The following is a 13,569-nucleotide window of genomic DNA, read 5'->3' as shown; positions in this document are numbered from 1 at the left end:
GGTGAATTGAGTCGCCCTATAGCAAAAAACCTCTCCAAAAAAAAAAAAAAAAAGTTAGCAATACTTAAATACTATGATATAAAGTTAAGACTTTTAAAATAATGCTCCATTGAACATTTGATTTATTCACGTATTATTGTTATTATTTTTTAATTTGCACAGGGTGCATATGCTTGCCTGAGTGGCCTTTGTTTATTTATTTATTTATTTGTTTAAGGTTTTTGCCATAGGGTGCATGAGCTCACTGGAGAGAGACAGTAAAAGGGAAAGTGAGGAATCACCCCCTGTGGGGCCGGCCACACAGCAATCCCTTCTCCGTTTTCCTCCTGGGATTTTGGGCAACATGCACGTGCACCCAGCCCGATTTTCAAGCTGCTGGGACTCAAACCGGGTTGGCCATGTGGAAGTCCAGCACTATAACCATTATATCACTTGCTGACCCCTATTTATTTATTTTTAATTCATTTATTGTTTTAATTTGTCAGAAGGCATGTGCTCTTGCCAGAGGAAGAGGGAAAGAAAGAGAGAGAGGGGAAAGCACCCCCATGGGGTATAATCATGCTACAATTCCTTCTCCTCTATTTCTCCCTCCTTTTGGGATTTCAGGCATGCACACATAAGTAGCGGGCGCGTTTCCCAAGCCTCTAGGACTGGGATTAGAACTGCGCAGTCAGCCATGTGGGTTCCAGCTGTCTTAACCACCATGCTACCAACTGGCCATCTTTCTATTTTTTTGTTTTTAAGATATTTTTGCCATGGGGCACACGCACTCGCCAGAGAAAGAGAGACAGAGAAAAGAGGGAAAGTGAGAGCTCACACCGCCAAGGAGGGGATGGCCATGCTGCAATCCCTTCTCCTCCATTCTCTTTTTGGGATTTTGGGCACATGCACACACACGCTGGCGTGATTTTCAAGCTGTTGACTTCAGGTCTCAAACTGCAGCTGGCATGTGGGAGTCTAATGCACCACCCACCACGCCAAATGCTGGCTCACCTCTTTCTATTTTTTAATGCCAGAATGTGTACACGTGCACAAGAGAGAAAAAGCATTGCCCTCCCCTCTTTGCTCCCCTCCCTGCACCTACTCCGCAAGCCTGGTCACACCACAATTCCTTCCCCTCCAGTTCTCCATCCTGTCAGGATCCTGGGCACGCACGTGCATGTGTGCACCTGGCATGTTTTTCAGGCTACCCTTGTGGGATCAGGCCTCCCCTATGCAATACTCACCGCTGTGCTACAGGGTCAGCCTGTGTTATTATTTTTTTTAATTATTTATTTCATGTTATTTATTCATTCAGTCATTTTCATTTTACCAGAGAAAGACAGACACACAGAGAGAAGGAAAGTGAGAAAGTAAGCCACCAGGTCTGAGCCTTGAACCGTGGTCAGCCATGTGGGAGTGTCTAGCGCCTTAACTGCCATGCCATCTGCTGACCCGTTATTGTTTTAAGAGAGATTTTTGCTGTAGGGCACATATGTGAAAAAATGCAAAAGCAAACCACCAGGTCCAGGACTCAAACCATGGTTGGCCATGTGAGAGTCCAGCGTCTTAACCACCACTCCACCTACTGGCCCCCGAAGCACATAATCATTAACTGAGACTGAAGTAGGTCTTTGCAATACACCAGATGGCCAGAGAGTTTGCCAAATTTCCAATAGCTTTTTGTAAACCAAGCCAAGGCAATAGCACAATAGCTAGTAAGCAAATCTGGGTTGTTGTGTACGGATGAGTAAATAAAACTTCCAATTATGATATGGAGGGAATCTGTTCCAGATTGTCACAGCCACCCACCATAACCGGCCACAGTCTAAGGGCTGGCCCTGGAAATAGTACAGGTACCTTTGTTCTTCGTGTGCCCCAAATCTCAAAAGAATGGAGAAGGGTAGGATTGCTCTCTCTCTCTCTATCTCTCTCTCTCTCTCTTTCTCTGTCCAGGGAGCTCTCAAGCCCTCTGGCAAAATTAAAAAAAAAAAAAAGCTGAGTTGGACACCAGGTAGAGGCACAGGTTTATTCCGGTTCAGAATGGTTTATTCCAGTTAAGACCAGTTTATTCCAGTTTGGACCAGTTTATTCCAGTTCAGTCTGGTGTACACCAGTTCAGACTGGTTTATTCTGGCTCAGACCAGTTTACTCCAGTTAAGATGAGTTTATTTCTGTTCAGACTGGCTTATTCCAGTTCAGACTGGTTTATTCCGGTTCGGACCAGTTTATACTGGTTCAGACTGGTTTATTTCAGTCCAGACCGCTTTATTCCGATTTATACTGGTTTAGACCGGTTTATACTAGTTCAGACCAGTTTATTCCAGTTGACACTGGTTTATTCCGGTTTATACTGGTTCAGACCATTTTTTTCTGGCTCAGACCAGTTTACTCCGGTTAAGATGAGTTCATTTCTGTTCCGACTGGCTTATTCCAGTTCAAACCAGTTTATTCCATTTCGGACCAGTTTATACTGGTTCAGACTGGTTTATTCCAGTTGAGACCGAACCGGTTTATTCCAGTTCAGATGGATTTTTCCAGGTCAGATGGGTTTTTTCTGGTTTATTCCAGTCGAGACTGGTTTATTCCAGTTCAGACTGGTTTATTCTGGTTCAGACCGGTTTGTTCCGGTTTATACCAGTTCAGACCAGCTTATTTCAGTTTATTCCGGTTCAGACCGGTTTATGCTGGTTCAGGCTGGTTTATTTCAGTTCAGACCAGTTTATTACAGTTTATTCTGGTTCAGACCGGTTTATACCGATTCATACTGCCTTATTCTGGTTTATACCAGTTCAGACTGGCTTATTCCAGTTTATTCTGGTTCGGACTTGTTTATTCCAGTTTATACTGGCTCCGACCAGTTTATTCCAGTTGAGACCGGTTTATTCCAGTTGAGACCGGTTTTTTTCTGGTTTATACTGGTTCAGACTGGCTTATTCTGGTTTATTCCAGTTCAGACATTTTTTTTCCAGTTTATTTCAGTTCAGACATTTTTTTCTGGTTTATTCCAGTTCAGACTTTTTCCCCCGGTTTATTCCAGTTCAGAGTTTTATGTTTGTTTGTTTGTTTTTGTTTTTTTAACCTGGGTCTTTTCTGGTTTTTTACCGGTTCAGATGAGTTTTTTCCTGTTCTTACCTGTTCAGACAGACTTTTTTTTTTTCCGGTTCAGACCTATTTTTCCAGTTTATACCAGTTCAGACCGGTTTATTCCATTGAGACTGGTTTATTCCAGTTTATACTGGTTCAGACTGGTTTATTCAAGTTCAGACTGGTTTATTCTGGTTTATACTGGTTCAGACCAGCTTATCTCGGTTTACTCTGGTTCGGACCAGTTTATTCTGGTTCAGACTGGTTTATTTCCGTTCAGACCAGTTAATTCTGGTTCAGACTGGTTTATTTCAGTTCAGACTGGTTTAATCCAGTTCAATCCAGTTCATTCCGGTTTATGCTGGTTCAGGCCAGTTAATTCTGGCTCAGACCAGTTGAGACCAGTTTAGTCCGGTTCAGACTGGTTTATTACAGTTCAGTCCGGTTCAGACCAGTTTATTCCGGCTTATACTGGTTCAGACTAATTCTGGCTCAGACCAGTTGAGAGGAGTTTATTCCAGTTTATACTAGTGTAGCCCAGTTCAGACCGCTTTATTCTACTTTATACTGGTTTATTCTGGTTTATACTGGTTTATTCCGGTTCAGACTGGTTGAGACTGGTTCAGTCTGGTTCAGACCGGTTCAAGCTGGTTTATACTGGTTCGGACCAGTTTATTCTGGTTAAGACCAGTTTGTACTGGCTCAGAACGGTTCAGACCGTTTTATTCTGGTTCAGTCTGGTTCAGACCGGCTAATTCTGGCTCAGATCAGTTAAGACCGGTCTAGTCTGGTTCAGACTGGTTTATTCCAGTTTATACTGGTTCAGTCCAGTTCAGACCGGTTTTATTCGAGTTTATACTAGTTAAGACTGGTTTATTCCGGTTCAGACCGGTTGAGACTGGTTTACTCTGGTTCAGACCAGTTGAGACCGGTTTATTCCAGTTTATGCTGGTTCATACTGGTTTATTCTGGTTCAGAAAGCTGACTTACCTAGGCAGTTTCAGGTTCCTGTCCAGAGACCTTCCTGAACATGCACGTGCCTATGATCCAGCCTGCTGAAGCTGGGGGTGGATCACAGCATGGAGATCCTGTCGGAGGTGTCCCACCCTCTCTCAGAAGAAATAAGCAAACAGGGCCAGCCTGGCAGCATAGTGCTTAAGCACTGTACCTATGGAGCTGGGGCCCACATGACCAATTGTGGTTTGAATCCAACATCCTGACAGGATGGAGAAGTGGAGGAAAAATGATGTGATGTGACCAAACCCATCTACCTCTCTCTCTCTCTCTCTTTCTCTCTAGAAGGTGCATACGCCCTTTGGCAATTTAGAAAAAAATCTTTAAAAAACGAATGGTTCTGAGCCATCACTTCTAGATCTAAAAGAGAATATCAAAAGCAAAAGCAGACAACTATCAATAGAGAACCAGCTTGGGTGGCATGTATCCCACATGTCCAGCTGCACAGTTCAAGTCCTGGACCTAGCAGCTTGGAAATCAGGTTGGAAAAAAAAAAAAAGAAAAAGAAAAAAAAAAAAAAAAAAAAAAAACATGCTGGGCACATGTGCATGTATACCCCAAATCCCAAGCAGAGAATGGCAAAGCGATTATGGCATAGCCATTCCCTCCCTCTCTCTCTGGCAAGCACATGCACCCTATAGCAAAAACAACTAAAATAAACAATAAATAAGCAAAAACAAAAGACTAAAATTGTATGGGATACTTTTGGACATGGTGACACTTTACCAAGCCTGTCCCTTCACAGATTAGGAAGACGGCGAATGACCAAGAGCCTTGGCTTTCGAGAACTTACTTGTCGCACTAGGCTGCTGGCATACCACAATGTCTCTTGAATTGTAAGCAGTTGCCTTAAATCCCAAAGTTCAGGAGCATATCTTTTTGCTAACACTTCAAGTTTATCAGTTGAAGCTTCTGGCTGGTAAAAAGAAAAAAAAAAAAAAGTAGAGAAAAAGTAGGGAGAAGAGAGAAGTAAGTAGAGGGCCAGTATCGCATGCTGCCCACCTGAAAGAGGTGTGGTACAGACATCTTTGAGGGACCTGTAGGGAGACAGAGAGGGGTGGCATGTTTGCACCTCCAGCTAGGGGCAGTCACTCAGGTGTGGTGCTTGACCCCACACTCACTCATTCTTTCCTAACCAGTAACTCTGGCCACCAGGTCTGCGAGGCTTCGGGCGGCCCTACATTAAAACCAACACTCTGCCTTATGTGACCACATGTGACAGGTGGCATTGGAATGTACCAACTCTTATTATTTTATACTTTTAAATAATTATTTAATTTAATTTATTATTATTATTTTCCATTTTGATCAGAGAGAGACAGAGAAGGAGAGAGAGGGAAAGTGAGAAAGCAAGCCACCAGGTCCGGGACTCGAACTGTGGTTGGCCATGTGGGAGTCCAACACCTTTAACCACCACGCCACCTGCTGACACTGGAATGTACCAACTCTTGATTTCTCAACAGCCTTGGCTTTCACCTTGACCTGTGCTCCTCACATGAACACTACCCTGGCCGTGCCAATGATAACGCCTCCTTCTCTGCATTTCACAGCTTCTGCTCCTGCCCGGCCACAGTCACTTCCTACCTTCTACCTTCTCCTTCCACAAGTCTCTCAACCACCATATTTCTATCTTCAGCTCCTACTTATCCTCTGGTTTTGGAAGGCATTTATCAATACCTCTTACTCATTTTAATTTTTTAAATTTGTCAGAAGACAAGAGAGAAACAGAGAAGAGAGAAAAAGCACCCCCTAGTGCAACAGGTCACCCTGCAATCCCTTCTCCTCCATTTCCCTATCTGTCAGGATATGCGACATGCATATACACACGTCTGGTGTGTTTCTCAAACCACTGGGTCCAGGACTTGACCCACACAATCAGCCATTTAGAAGCCAGCTTCCTTAACTACTAGACCACAAGACTGACTGGGTCAAGACCCTTTAAATTCAGAGATGGGGGGGGCAGCTGATGACATGGTGGTTAAGATGCTGTTTAAGATGCTGGATTCTCAAGACCAGCAGTTAGCATAATGGCTATGTCGCTGGACTCCCACGTAGTCAACTGTGGTTCGAGTCCCGGACCCAGCAGCTTAAACTAATGTCGGGAGCGTGTGCGTGGATGCCCAAGATCCCGAGAGGAGAATGGAGGAGAAGGGATTGCGGCGTGACCATCCCCCCTGGGGGGTGATTTCTCACTTTCTGTTTCTCTGTCTCTCTCTGTCTTTCTGGCAAGCGCATGTGCCTTATAGCAAAAAAAAAAAAAAAAAAAAAAAAAAAAAAAAAAAATCCCTCAAAAAAAAAAAAAAAAGATGTGAAACTGGAACAGGAAGGCCCTCTGAGCAGGCTGCCTGGGGGAGGGGCTACTCCTGTGTGACCAGGACACTGTACCTGAATGGCCCCGGTGGTTTAAACTCATGCTGGGTGCGTGTACATACATGCCCAAGATCCCAAGAGGAGAATGGAGGAGAACGAATTGCAGCGTGGCCTTCCCCCCAGGGGATGATTTTTTGCTTTCTGTCTCTCTGTGTTTCTAGCAAGCACATGAGCCCTATAGCAAAAACTTCTCAAAAAAAAAAAAAAAGAAAAGAAAAAGATGCTGGATTCCCACATGGTTGACCAGAGTTTGAGTCCTGGACCTGGCAGCTTGTGTTCTCACTTTTGCCTCTCTTTCTCTGTCTCTCTCTCTGGTGAGCACACATGTCCAATAACAAATTAAAACAATAATAAATAAGACAAAATAAAATAAAATAAGTAATTCTTAAGTAGAAAACAAAAAGAAGTTGGGCCAGGTGGTGGCATCACGGTAAAGTGGACCCACATAGGAAAGGTCTGGGTTCATGCTCCAGGACCTCTCCAAACACTCTGGCCTTGGTCCTGAGCCTGTAGTCTGGGCCACCCGAGACTGGAGGTGGACTGCAGTGGAAGAGCCTGTTGAGGAGTCTGTCTCTGTCTCTATCTCCGTTTCTATTATCAAAGGACTAAAGAAACTTCAAAAACACAACACTAAACCTCAAAAAAAGACAAAAGAACAACAAAACAAAAACAATATAAAGTTAGGCCAGCCCATGGCTTGGTAGTGAAGGGAGCTGGATCCCACATGGCTGACCATGGTTTGACTCCAGCCCCAGCAGCTTGAGAAACACCCAGGCGTGTGTGCATTCATGCCCCAAATCCTGACAGGACGGAGAAACGGAGAGGGGGCAGCATGACCACGCCCCGCTGCGGGCTGTTTCTCTGTCTTTCTCCCCTCGATTGCCGTCTGTCCTCAGCAAGCGTGCAAAAGAAACAAAAGGCAGAGTCCGTACCACCATCTACAGCGACTCAGCTGGCGACTCAGCATCTATGTGACCGGATCTTCTACCAGGGACAGGACTATTGCAACTTCCCACTGATTCAAGCTCACATGCAACTCACACCCACCAAAGATAAACTGCACTTTCCTTTTTTTGTTTCGTTTTGTTTTGGTTTGGTTTTTGAAATAGAGCAGGCACTTGCCAGAGAGAGATAGGGAAAGCGAGAAATCCCCCCCAGTGGGGGATGGCCACGCCGCAATCCCCTCTCCTCTCGGGATGTGTGTGTGCACACACATACACCTGGCATGTCCTGTGAGCTGCCGGGTGTGAGACTTGAAACTGTCGGTGTAGGACCCAGCTGCCCCAACCACCGCACCGCCTGCTGGCCCCACACACTGCACTTTTGATTTAGACTTCCTCATCCCATCTCAGCTTCTATTTTTTACCGCCCTCTGGGCTCCAGTGACATTTCAGCAGCCAGACAGCTCTGGGCCAGCCAGGGTCTCGGGGACACACGTGGTGAGAGATAACCAGGCCCTCCTTTTTTTTTTTTTTAATTTTAGTCTTTTAATATATCACATCCAAAAACCATTTAAACATATGTTATTTTTTAAATAATTATTTAATTTTACTTATTCATTCATTTATTTTCATTTGACCACAGAGAGACCACTGGACCTCTCTGTGCTACTACCTGGAGTCCTTCGAGTGGCAGGTCAGCTCAGAGCTGTCTGATTCTTCCTACAACTCTCCTCATGACTCAAACTCATTTCTAACTGTCCCCTGTCCTCTCTGATCCACTGAGATGCTCCTCCCCCCTGCATCCTCGCGGCCAGAACAGGCGGCCTGGGCTGGAGGATGAAGCTGTAAGATGAGAGCTCGGAAAAGGCCCCTAGACCTGGCACAGGTTCAGCCCAGGGAGACGACATGGGAAACCACTTCTCGGTTTCAGGAGAGTCTTGAAGAAGGTCCAGTTTTCCATCAGCTGAAACCTGTTCCACGGTGGGAAGGAGACACCAGATCAGTGTGCTTCCTCCTCATCTGTGATCTGAGCCAACGAGGTTCCTTCACAGGCTCCTTCCCTCCATGCCTTTGTCACGGGGACTGTCCCCACCTGATTAATTGGATCTGCTTTGAACTGGGCATACATTCCTTTTGGGTTTGATTATTGCACTCTAATTGGTCCCAAAGATTAGCCGTTTAGGCTAGTTTTCGTTTCCCAAGGCCATGTTGACTAGTGCTGGCCTGGCTTGGGAGTCTGTGCCAACTTCTCTCAAATCCAACTTCAGTTCTTAAGAGCTCAACATGAGGGAAACAGCAGTTAGCGTAATGGCTATGTCGCTGGACTCCCACGTAGTCGACCGCGGTTCGCGTCCCGGACCCGGTGGCTTAAAACTCACGCCGGGCGCGTGTGCGTGCGTGCCCAAGATCCTGAGAGGAGAAGGGATTGCGGCGTGACCATCCCCCATGGGGGGTGATTTCTCGCTTTCTGTCTCTATGTCTCTCTCTGTCTGTCTGGTGAGCGCATGCACCCTATAGCGAAAACCTCTCCAAAAAAAAATCCAAAACAAAGCCAAAAAAAAAAAGAGTTCAACATGAGGGGGGCAGCAGGTGGTGTGATGGTTAAGGCTCTGGACTTCCACACTGTCGACTGTGGTTCAAGTCTTGGACTTGGCAGCTTGATCTCTCACTTCCTGTCTCTCTCTAGTTGAATTTTTTAAAATAATAATTGTACACAAAATCAAATAAGTAATTCTTTAAAAAAGAGAGCTCACCATGAATCAGAGCCCTGTCCCCTCATTCCTCTGGAAGGTGTGTTGTTAGAGGTACCTACAGGAAATGTCTGGTTATTGTGTTTACGAGAAAGGTCTACACTGAAGATGTAGGAGTCACTAAGGCATCAGAGGTGGTAGAGGCCATGAGTGTGGATGAAGAACCCTCAGAGGTTGGAGGGGTCAATGGTGTCAAATGCAGCCGGGAAGTCCAGCCAAGTGAGGTCTGAAGTAGGTTTGGCAACAGGGAAGTCACAGTTAAGAACAGCTCACTTGGGGGACCAGCAGGTGGCATGGTGGTTAAAGCATTGGATGTGTGTTGGTGGTCAAATTAAAAGAAATGAATGAAAAAATAAATAATTATTAAAAAAAAAAAGAGCAGCTCGTTTGTGGGGGGATGGTGTTATAGCAGTAAAATGCGATGCTCTGTGAGGCTGACCACATAGGACATAGACCTCCCCGAGTATGCTGTACCTGCCTGCCTGCCCATGACCCAGGGCTGGCTGGGGATGCACTGTTGCATAGAGAGCCTGTTGAGGGTGCTGTCTCTCCCTGTCTCTGTCTCTCATACTCATGGTAGAAATAAATAAACTTAAAAAACAAAAGCTCAGTAGGGCCAGCTGGCATGGTGGTTGAGTTACTGGTTTGCACATGGCCGACTGCATTTTTCTTTTTTTTGAGAGGTTTTCGCTATAGGGCGCGTGCACTCGCCAGACAGACAGAGAGAGACATAGAGACAGAAAGCGAGAAATCACCCCAGGGGGGATGGCCACGTTGCAATCCCTCCTCCTCCATTCTCCTCTTGGGATCTTGGGCACACACGCACACGCGCCCGGCGTAAGTTTTAAGCCACTGGGTCCGGGACGCGAACCGTGGTCGACTACATGGGAATCCAGCGACATAGCCATTATGCCAATTGCTGGTTCCCATGCCGACTGCACGTTTTGAGTGCTGGACCCAGCAGTGTGAGAAACATAGCAGGCATGTGTGCGAGTGTGCCCAAAATCCTGAAAGGCGAGAGAAACGAGAAGGGAGTGCAGTGTGACCTTTCCTGATGGGTGGTGCTTTCTTGCTTTTTAAGTCTGTCTGGTGAGCGTACACACTGTCTGGCAGAAACAAAACCAAAATGAAGAAGAGGGGGTGCTTTCTCCCTTTTCCTCAGTCTCTCACTGGTGAATGCATCTGCCCTCTGGCAAAATTAAAAACAAATGAGTGAGGGACCAGCAGGTGGCATGGTGGTTAAGTCGCTGAACACTCCCACATGGCCGACTGCGGTTCAAATACTGGACCTGGTGGCTTGCTTTCTCACTTTTTCTCTCTCTCTCTTTCTCTCTGTATCTCTCTCTGGTCAAATTAAAATAAATGAATGAATAAATAAAATAAAATAAATAATTATTTATAAAACAAACAAACAAACGACTGAATACCTCGGAAGCGTCTCTGCCTATGCTGACTGGCTACCCTCAGCACCTTGTTTTCATCTGTGTCTCTCTTAGCTGAAATGCCCAAATAAATTGCTAGTCTGAATCAGTGCAATACTTGGGATCTCCTTTAGTACCACAAAAACTACTGCAGAAAAAGGTTTTGGGTTCACATACAGTATTATTTTATGGTCTACCTTCATGTATTTAATTTGGTAGTAATGTATTAATAAGGTGGTAAGTATTTAAATTGTTTCAACCTCAGATAAATTTGGTTCTTTATGGTTAATACTAGTCCCATATCACTAAGCCCATTGGCAACAACTGGCTAGAGCGAGAATTGGTTACAGCCTCGCTTGCCCTCTCCGCTTCTATCAGAGTCCCTGATTTTTCTCAGCTTGTAGTATCACTCATTTTTTTTAGTCACCCCGCCCCAACAACGCTAGGTGCCTCAGGTGTTAATCATCACTCTAACCCTAGCTCCTCCAGCAATAGATTTGACAGCACTCTGACCATCTTCCTGATATCTCTCTCTGGTCAAATTAAAATAAATGAATGAATAAATAAAATAAAATAAATAATTATTTATAAAACAAACAAACAAACGACTGAATACCTCGGAAGCGTCTCTGCCTATGCTGACTGGCTACCCTCAGCACCTTGTTTTCATCTGTGTCTCTCTTAGCTGAAATGCCCAAATAAATTGCTAGTCTGAATCAGTGCAATACTTGGGATCTCCTTTAGTACCACAAAAACTACTGCAGAAAAAGGTTTTGGGTTCACATACAGTATTATTTTATGGTCTACCTTCATGTATTTAATTTGGTAGTAATGTATTAATAAGGTGGTAAGTATTTAAATTGTTTCAACCTCAGATAAATTTGGTTCTTTATGGTTAATACTAGTCCCATATCACTAAGCCCATTGGCAACAACTGGCTAGAGCGAGAATTGGTTACAGCCTCGCTTGCCCTCTCCGCTTCTATCAGAGTCCCTGATTTTTCTCAGCTTGTAGTATCACTCATTTTTTTTAGAGAGACTTTTGCTATAGGGCCGGAGAGATAGAAAACGAGAAATCACACCCCCCCCCGCCCCCAGGGAGGATAGCCATGCCGCAGTCTCTTATTCTCCATCCTTCTCTCGGGATTTTGGGCACACACACACGTGCACCGCATGAGTTCTAAGCCGCAGGGTCTGGTACTCCAACCGTGGTTGACTGCATGGGAGTCCAGTGACGTAGCCATGACATCATCTGCTGGTCCCTCTTCACTTACTTTTTGGCCTGAAAGCTTAATTATTGGATAAAACAAGTATCGCGTCCATTTATGCCATGCTTTTACATTTACTTACAAGGTACGTTCCGTCGTTTCCGTCTCGTACCGGCAAGGGAAGAGGACAGAACCTATCTCCGTCACTAGCGGGAAGGGCAGCGGTGGTGCGCGGGCTCCCCCTGCCGGCACCGGGCGCACTGCAGCCTGGCGGGTGCGCTGCCTCTTCCCCGCCTGTTAGGCTGTCGCTCCAAACCTCCCCGGTGCCGGCCGAGACCTGCGCAAGGCTTGCTGGGAAATGTAGTTGAGTGTTGGTAGTAGAACTACACATCGCAGCACGTACCGCGCTGCAACGCTGAAGGCGAAGGCGTTTTCTGACCAGTGTAAATTGCGCTCTTGCCCTGGGGAGTGCTGCACAGACCCGATTCGGTTTTAACCAGAGGAAGTTTGGAAATATGATGGGTCTGTCACTGGGCATATACAGGCCAACGTCTCTTTCCGCAGCGTCCTCGGTGTGGCGAATCTGCCCTGCAGAATAGCGGCTAGCCCTCGCAGGGCCCCAACGTGAAGTGTGTGGAATCTGCTGAAGGAGAAAAGACGCCAAGATTTCCTGCGCCCTTGCTGTCATGGCCGCCCCTTGCTTTCATGGCGGCAGCTGTCCCCGACGCCGGGGGCTCCACGCCCGAGGCGGCGGGGTCCCCCGAAGCCCCGCTGCAGTACAGCCTTCTTCTGCAATACTTGGTGGGTGACAAGCGTCAGCCCCGACTCCTGGAGCCTGGTATCTTGGGCGGGATCCCGAGCCCGGCCAAGAGTGAGGAGCAGAAGATGATCGAGAGGGCGATGGAGAGCTGCGCCTTCAAGGCAGCGCTGGCCTGCGTGGGAGGTGAGGCCAGGCTCGCGGGGCCCTTGGGCGGCCCGGAGCTTGGAGGGCTGCGGGGTTCTCCGCCAAGGAGCCCACCTGCCTGGGAGGCGAGGGACCTGTGCGCCTTGACCTTGATTGCTCCCCTGATCGCTGAGTGGAGCTGGGCCACTCCTGTCCCATCGGGGTGGGTCGGGGCCTGCAGGTTATAAAATGGTTAACCTCGTTCATTTGTTCACTCACTTATCATTCATTCAGCAAATTATTATTAAGCAACTGTGGTGTGCCAGATGGTGGGAATGTGGGCTGAAAGAGACATAGCCCTGTTCTCCTGAAGCTAGCGGTAGAATTAGAGAACGCTGTTGAGAAGGAGCCTGGCAGGAGAGTGCTGCAGACCTAGGGAACTGCAAATGCAGAGGTTCTTAGGTCGGATCTGCCTGAGGCCAGTGTGACTGGATAGCTTTAAGCGGGGGTGGGGAGGTGTGTAGGGGGTGTCGGGATTTGGCTTTTGAGAAACTGACCCTTTGAGAATTTGAGAGGATTTGAGAATGTTCAACAATACCTTCTGTGTGCAGGTAGAGAAGGTGACTATTTGCAGATGAGTTTAAATCTCTCTGAGAATGAAAGATATTTAAGAAACGAATATGTAAGAGTGCAAATAAAAAAAATTGTAGATAGATTTTCTTTTTCGGTTAGGAAAGGTCACAAGAAGAGCTAAGACAGAAGCTTTATCTTGAAGGATTGTAAAGATATGGGTAGACAAAGAGGGAGAAACATGTCATTTTTTTTTTTTTTGAGAGATTTTCACTGTAGGGCGCGTGCGCTCGCCAGACAGACAGAGAGAGACATAGAGACAGAAAGCGAGAAATCACCCCCCAGG

General features: G+C 46.3%; 2 protein-coding genes across 3 annotated transcripts in view; one reads left to right on the top strand and one right to left on the bottom strand.

Annotated features, from left to right (window-relative positions):
- Nucleotides 1-12,451, bottom strand: part of NXN (nucleoredoxin) — a 220,207-nt gene extending 207,756 nt beyond the window's left edge. The window contains exons 1-2 of one of the 2 annotated variants that reach the window (XM_006167516.3): nt 11,913-12,451; nt 4,874-4,996 (exon numbers count right to left, since the gene is read on the bottom strand). In XM_006167516.3, coding sequence (XP_006167578.1) covers nt 4,874-4,996; nt 11,913-12,308 — 519 coding nt within the window. In that variant the 5' untranslated portion in view covers nt 12,309-12,451. The remainder of the gene's footprint in view (nt 1-4,873; nt 4,997-11,912) is intronic. The other variant, XM_006167517.3, reaches the window with a different exon arrangement.
- Nucleotides 12,452-12,470: 19 nt separating this feature from the next.
- Nucleotides 12,471-13,569, top strand: part of TIMM22 (translocase of inner mitochondrial membrane 22) — a 9,249-nt gene continuing 8,150 nt past the window's right edge. Inside the window, exon 1 of the mRNA XM_006167515.3 lies at nt 12,471-12,713. Coding sequence (XP_006167577.1) covers nt 12,476-12,713 — 238 coding nt within the window. The 5' untranslated portion in view covers nt 12,471-12,475. The remainder of the gene's footprint in view (nt 12,714-13,569) is intronic.

Source organism: Tupaia chinensis, unplaced genomic scaffold, assembly GCF_000334495.1.
Source record: "Tupaia chinensis unplaced genomic scaffold, TupChi_1.0 Scaffold144899_1, whole genome shotgun sequence".
Classification (NCBI taxonomy): Eukaryota; Metazoa; Chordata; class Mammalia; order Scandentia; family Tupaiidae; genus Tupaia; species Tupaia belangeri.
The sequence above is the reverse complement of the archived record's forward strand: the minus strand, read 5'-3'. Positions and strand labels throughout refer to the sequence as shown.